This window comes from Oncorhynchus gorbuscha, linkage group LG11 (genome assembly GCF_021184085.1).
Source record: "Oncorhynchus gorbuscha isolate QuinsamMale2020 ecotype Even-year linkage group LG11, OgorEven_v1.0, whole genome shotgun sequence".
NCBI classification, from domain to species: Eukaryota; Metazoa; Chordata; class Actinopteri; order Salmoniformes; family Salmonidae; genus Oncorhynchus; species Oncorhynchus gorbuscha.
This window is the reverse complement of record NC_060183.1, coordinates 12308308-12315451: the sequence shown is the minus strand read 5'-3', so window position 1 is coordinate 12315451 and position 7144 is coordinate 12308308. Positions and strand designations below refer to the sequence as shown.

Below are 7144 nucleotides of genomic sequence, written 5' to 3'. Positions count from 1 at the left end.
TGTTATTCGGTTGATGTTAAACAATTTAATCATTTAGAACATTTCAAAAAAAATAAACACCCTACGTGGTTCTAAATGTTTGATCTCAGCTTGAAGTAACCCTAGCTGTAGATGGATCGGTGGAGTGAGCAGGTGTGGTGATGAGACCAGGGAGAGACAGATCGAATGAAAGAGCAGTGCCTTCTCTTGGAAAGAGATATCATCAGTGCTCTGGAATGCACAGGCTAAGCTCTATTTCTTGCTTCCTTTTCCTCCCCCTCTTCACACTAAATTCATTTAACTTGTTTTTCAGTTGAAGAGCATTAGAATACGTCTACAAAACACACCAGTGAAAATGTTTTACTTATGGACCAGGTAAGGGTTAAAACAATATGAAAGGACATTTGATTGGCTACATGGGTAAACAAATGTGCTCTAAACAGCACATTCTGGCAGAGCGTTATAGTTCATAGGGGCCAAGGTGCTTTCTGTCATGTTTGAGACAACAATAAATACATTCTCCCTTTCACCACCATTAGAGAGTGAACGGTCTGATCTTTGAGTGCAGCCTTATAGATGTTAAGTTTCAGCAAAGCGATGGTGGACCAGCCAATTAGTGCAGCAGTAAAACTCTTGGCTATACTTGTATGACAACCGATCCCTACTTTATCCACTTCACCGGCCAGCACCAAACTCACCAGGCTCAGGGCATACCCTCAGGCCATGGCTATCAGATGATCGTACCTGGTTGTGAATGTGCCGATTGAGGGGAGAGTCAGAGCAAGGATTGGAATCAGCAATCCTAATGTTCAATCAAGCAGTCAATAAAGTCCGACTTCATAAAAAGGAACAGACATGAACTTTTGTGGGAAAAAAACAAAACAAACTTGTATTCATTTTCCAGCAGGACATTATTATGTAGTGTGAAAGTTAGCAATCCAAAAAATGAGGGTTCTCATACTCAACCATTCACTACAAAAATATATTCTAGAGACCATAAAAATGCTAAAATACCCAGCATTTCGGAGAAACAGTACCAAAATATTTCCTTGTAAGATCCGACTATAGCAGCCAACCCCCATTAACAAAACAGGTCCAACTGCAGGCCTAGAATCATCATATAGTACATATATATATATTAAACATTTGACTACAATATCTTAAAATTACATTCCTAAATTACATCATTCAATGTGGTGTTCAAAACAAGATGTTTAACATGATAAAAATGTAAAACCCCCATAGAAAGTTGTTCCCCTAGACATTGTGTGCTACACGGTAGTGGACAAGTACCTACGACAGGTTATAACTGGTTATTACACCTTAACGAGCGGACGGTGGGGGAGGCAAGGAGGGAGGCCAGTTAGCAAAAAACGCTTGGGGGAGACACAGTGGTCTTACACGACTAGTCTGGTAGTCAGATCAGTTTCTGAGGTTGGCTAAAGCAGGAACAGGGCCCGTATACACAAGGAATGCTGATCTAGGATCTGGCCATATAATCTTATAAACCTAAACCGATCCGAGATCATCACTCCTACTCAGAGGCTTTGTGGACATGGCTACCAGGCTGGTGTTCTAGGATTAGGTCTGGTTCAAAATTAACTGTTCCGATCCCACAGACACTCAGTGTTGCTCTCTCTCGCCCCAAACAATGTCTTGTCAGCATTAGCAACAAACTACCATGTCAAACAGGTCACTTTTTAAACATTCCTGTTGTTTTCTTGTACAGCCCCCCCCCCCCATCTAGATTTTAGGTCGAATCAAAACAAAAATACTAAAATCACAGGTCAAATTAAATCACAATTAAAATCTGAATAAAAACAAGTCCATTCCTCCTCCTGATATCTCCCCGTCTCGGAACGTGTCTCTCTCTAGGAGACGAAGGCAAGCGAAGGATGTGCCGAGGCAGGGTTGGGACGAAACAGAGTTCCACAGGTCAGCTTGGGTTCAAATGGTGAAAGGCTGAAGGTCGGAAGGCCATTACTGGGGACGGGGTGAGGAGGGAGTGGGTGGGTGAGTGAGTAGGGTGTGTTACATGCAATTATGGCTTGTGTGTGAAGGTGTGTGAACTGTGATTGGCTTTGGACAAGCGCATCAGCGGAATGACCATATCATGACCACTGTGTTGCAGGTGTAGAGGTACCAAGTGCAGGAGGGTATTACAGTACAGTGGTTGGTCTCTAGGCACAGCCGGTGGACCCCCTCTCCATCGCTCTTCTCTCTATATGGGCTCAAATCACACCCTAGTCCTCATACACTACACCACTCGCCCTATATGGGCTTGGTAAAAAGCAGTGCACTACTTGGGGAATAGAGTGCAATTTGGGACACGGACAGTGAGTCAGTCTTTTTGGGTTAGGGGGTGAGGTTTCAGTCTCTGGGGGCTAGGGGTCATGGTTCAGGGGTCAGTAGTGGCAGTATTAGTGTTGGCGTAGTTTGCTAGGCAGACTCCATGATGTCTCATGACCAGGAAGGACTGTCTCAGTCTGAAAGAGAGAGAACAAGAGATGAGCAAAACAAATGAACAGCCTCAATGCTATCGTCATAGTGATACTCATCACACCATTTCAGACCAGGGTACAAATATCTGTTACATTCAAAGTAGGCATTCAGTGGCTGAATATTTCTGTGCCTTTGGAAATACACTTGGAAAATATTTGAAAAAACTAAAATACATCGACTCCCATGCACTTAAGCTAGGTATTTGGAAATATACTGAAATATAAAACACAATTTATAAAGTGTTGGTCCCATGTTTCACGAGCTGAAATAAAATATCCCAGAATTGTTCCATATGCAAAATAAGCCTGTCATTAAAATTCTGTGCACAAATTTGTTTACATCCCTGTTAGTCAGCATTTCTCCTTTGCCAAGATAATCCATCCACCTGACAAGTGTGGCATATCAACAAGCTGATTAAACAGCATGATCATTACACAGGTGCACCTTGTGATGGACAATAAAAAGCCACGCTAAAATGTGCAGTTGTCACACAAACACAATGCCACAGATGTCTTGAGGGAACGTGCAACTGGCATGCTGACTGCAGGAATGTCCACCAGAACTGTTGCCAGAGAATTGAATGTTCATTTCTCTACCCTGAGCAGCCTCAATGTCACTTTAGAGAATTTAGCAGTACGTCCAACCGGCCTCAGAACCACAGACCACGTGGAACCACACCAGCCCAGGACCTCCACATCTGGGTTCCTACCCTGCAGGATCATCTGAGACCAACCACCCAGACAGCTGATGAAACTGAGGAGTATTTCTGTAAGCAATAAAGCCCGTTTGTGGGGAAAAACTCATTCTGATTAGCTGGGCCCACCAAGGTCCACCTATAGCTGTGCCCCTGCCAAGTCATGTGAAATCCATAGATTAGGTTCTAATTTAATTTATTTCAATTGACGGATTTCCTTATATGAACTGTAACTCAGTAAAACCTTAACTGTTGCGTTGATATTTTTGTTCAGTATAGTTCTAGGTGTGATGTGATGGTCTTCCTTTCTGCAGACTGGGACAAGTATTGCAGCTTCATGTGACCTCTGTCTGGTCACGTTTTCATTCATCTTGGTTAACCCAGAACTAAAAGCTTGCGTAATTTGGTCAGATGCTTCGTTATGTTTAGGTAGCGTCTGTCAATGAGAGATTACGTTTTCATAAACTCCTTCCCACTGTAGGCTGGCTACATTAATTTAAATGGACCGTCATCCTAGTGGGTCTGAGGCCGCGGGGCCAGGTTCACTGTAAGGTCACTATAAAATATAAATTCAAAATGCTCACTAAAGTAATGCACTGGACCTTGCCCAGTCCCACATTAGGAGGACCTTGCCCAGTCCCACATTAGGAGGACCTTGCCCAGTCCCACATTAGGAGGACCTTGCCCAGTCCCACATTAGGAGGACCTTGCCCAGTCCCACATTAGGAGGACCTTGCCCAGTCCCACATTAGGAGGACCTTGCCCAGTCCCACATTAGGAGGACCTTGCCCAGTCCCACATTAGGAGGACCTTGCCCAGTCCCACATTAGGAGGACCTTGCCCAGTCCCACATTAGGAGGACCTTGCCCAGTCCCACATTAGGAGGACCTTGCCCAGTCCCACATTAGGAGGACCTTGCCCAGTCCCACATTAGGAGGACCTTGCCCAGTCCCACATTAGGAGGACCTTGCCCAATAAAAAATGATAATATTTGAACCTGGTTCTTTACTGATCATATCAAACTCACCTCCATTGGTCAGCACCTTCCCTCCAGCGAGAGCACTCTTCACGTTGTTCTCCAGGAACGTCCTGTAGCAAACAAAAATGAGTACCAACAAAACACATTGGGAGGAGCAGCTAGCCTAGTACTTTAGAGCATTGGGCCAGTAACCTAAAGGTCGCTGGTTCGAATCTCTGAGCTGACTCTGTCTGCCCTTGAGAAAGGCACTTAAATCCTAATTGCTCCAGTAAATTGCTCTGGATAAGAGCATCTGCTAAATGACTCAAATGTATAGTACCAGTCAAAAGTTTAGACACACCTACAAAGCTGTCAGAGGCAAACTGTGGCTACCTTGAAGAACCTCAAATATATTTAGATTTGTTAAGCACTTTTGTGGTTAAAACATGATTCCATATGTGTTATTTCATAGTTTTGATGTCTTCACTATTATTCTACAATGTACAAAATAGTCAAAATAAAGAAAAACCCTGGAATGAGTAGGTGTTCTAAAACTTTGCGTAAAATGTAATGGTTTGTCATGAACACTTGGCTTTAGGGACAAATACTCACGGCTGGTATCCTTCTAGAGATTTCTGGATCTCCTGAAGCACAGCTGTAAGGAACAAACCGGTCAGACCACAGACACACCATGATGATTGACAGTAGCCAACTTAACTCATGGCAATGATGAAACATGCAGTAGGGTGGTCGTGGGTTGCTATGTAACAGACAGAGCTGACAGTTAAAGTAGACACTTCAACGCGGCTCAGCTGGTGAGATCATGGCAGTAGCAAACATGAAAGTAGCTGGTTCAAATCCCCCGCAGCGATCACATCCTAAAACATTGCTGTTGGTTACGGTTATGTTCTGCAGGCTACTCACTCTCGTCATTCAGCAAAGCATGCTCCATCACACGTCTAGCAGAGCTCTCTGTAAACAAACAGCACGACGCAGTCAGCACATCAAGACACGCAGCATGATCGACAACCAGTGTGTGTGTGTGTGTACAAAATGTCATCTTAAAACACACATGCAGCAAGCTGATCCAACACACAGAACAAGCAGACAGGCTGGCAGCCTAACGGAAACCTTCCTACTGTTAGGCACAGACACATGCACGAGGTAGTACTAGTGACATAACTACAGCCAACATTATACTGTAGTTTTTATATATTTTTTTTTACATCTTACCCACGTCATCGGTGTCCCGCGTGGAATTTCTGGAATGACAGAAAAAAACACAGTTCAGTAAAAGGTGAAAAGATGAGTTGAGTCAAGAAGTCAGTCAGAAAACACTGCTTCCAAAGACGATAGTGAGCACCACTAAAGAGACGCAGTGGGAGTGTACCTGTGCGCCAGAGACGGGCCGTCAGGCTGCGCCCGAGGCAGGGTGGCGCCGGGTGTCTGGGAGGGCACCTCCACTAGAGACCTGGGCTCCACCACACAGCGAGCGGACAGAGAGAAACGCTCAAACTCAGACGGAGAGATCAGGTAGAAACCTGGAGAGGAGAAAGAAGCTGAACACATGAAATGGAAAATGCTTGTGAGAGGTCAAATGTGTGGTGGTCTCTCCCTCTCGTCCTACCCTGTCCGTGTTTGGTGAAGACACAGGAAGCGATGCCGCTGACGTCCTCTCTGCGGATACAGGGGTACTGGACCTGCAATTTCACCCCCGGCAACGACACCACGTGGAGGTCTCCCTGATTGGTCAGGACGGTGAGGCCACTCTCACCATAGTCCTCCGAGCGGCTGCTGCCGAACCAGGCCACACCCACCCTGCGCACGCGCGAACCATCGATGGCGGTGAGCTTTAACTTCATCTTAGCGCTCACCTTGGGCAGGGTGAACACCTGGAAACAGACAAACATTCCATATTCATTTTAAAGCCTTGGAAGACAAAACATTCCAAGTTTCTTCATCAACCTGTGGCCAAATAAAGTCTCCCCATCAGATGAGTGTGAGTGGGTAAGATGTGTGTGTGTGTTCTCACCTTAAACTGTTCCTCGGATATGACCAGTAGCTGGTGGCAGCCCTGCATGTCAGCTGAGCGGGCCAGGTCGTGGGCCACCTCCAGGGGCTCAGGCAGAGGGGAACCGTGGCCGTCCAACACCACGATGCCGACTACTGGAGCACGGTGCATCAGCTGGATCTCCTTAGCTGAGAGAGATGGACGAGAGGGAGAGAGATGGACGAGAGGGAGAGAGATGGACGAGAGGGAGAGAGATGGACGAGAGGGAGAGAGATGGACGAGAGGGAGAGAGATGGACGAGAGGGAGAGAGATGGACGAGAGGGAGAGAGATGGACGAGAGGAGTGGGTCGACAGAGGGACGAGAGGGAGAGATGGACGAGAAGAGAGGGTCGACAGAGGGACGAGGGAGAGATGGACGAGAGGAGAAAAAGGCATGCTCTCACCAGGGTGGGCGGAGACGGGGTCCTCTGATCGGCGTTCCACAGGCGGTAGGCGGAGCTGGTAGGCGAATACCGAGCCCCCATTGGTCCCTGCCCAGAGAGAGGGCATGTGATGGGAGCCTTTAGGAGGAGAGCGGAATGAGCAATATGAGACATCACAAACATTAAATAACCCAAGGTCTGTGTGTGTGTGTGTGTGTGTGTGTGTGTGTGTGTCTTACTGTCCGAAAGGAAGGTGTCAGCGAAGTACAGTGTGCGAACGAGGCCAGTGAAGGAGTCGTCTGAGGATCGAGCCTCTATCTTTCTCTGAACAGGAGCCAACTCCATCTCTGCTAGCTCAGCCTCCAGACGAGCATTGGCCTCCTGCACCTAGACACACACAGAGAGAGAGAGGGAGAGAGAGAGGAGCATGTTTGAGACACATCCTAGTCTTCAACAACTGATCTTTAGGAACTTTGTTCAATAAGGATTCATGCAGTCATGTTTTTATTTGACAAAAAAAATATTGTTTTGTTGTTTACCTTAGCAGCGCTGTTGACGTGGTGTTTGCGTAAAGACA

The 7144-nt window shown here is 46.3% G+C and overlaps 1 protein-coding gene across 2 annotated transcripts in view; it reads right to left on the bottom strand.

The window, feature by feature from the left end:
- Positions 1–324: 324 nt before the first annotated feature.
- Positions 325–7144, bottom strand: part of llgl2 (LLGL scribble cell polarity complex component 2) — a 39538-nt gene continuing 32718 nt past the window's right edge. The window contains exons 17-27 of one of the 2 annotated variants that reach the window (XM_046368543.1): positions 7107–7144; positions 6807–6954; positions 6589–6705; positions 6166–6332; positions 5761–6025; positions 5524–5674; positions 5367–5395; positions 5058–5105; positions 4746–4788; positions 4203–4264; positions 325–2465 (exon numbers count right to left, since the gene is read on the bottom strand). The exon at positions 7107–7144 is cut by the window's right edge and continues 110 nt beyond it. In XM_046368543.1, coding sequence (XP_046224499.1) covers positions 2461–2465; positions 4203–4264; positions 4746–4788; positions 5058–5105; positions 5367–5395; positions 5524–5674; positions 5761–6025; positions 6166–6332; positions 6589–6705; positions 6807–6954; positions 7107–7144 — 1073 coding nt within the window. In that variant the 3' untranslated portion in view covers positions 325–2460. The remainder of the gene's footprint in view (positions 2466–4202; positions 4265–4745; positions 4789–5057; positions 5106–5366; positions 5396–5523; positions 5675–5760; positions 6026–6165; positions 6333–6588; positions 6706–6806; positions 6955–7106) is intronic. The other variant, XM_046368544.1, reaches the window with a different exon arrangement.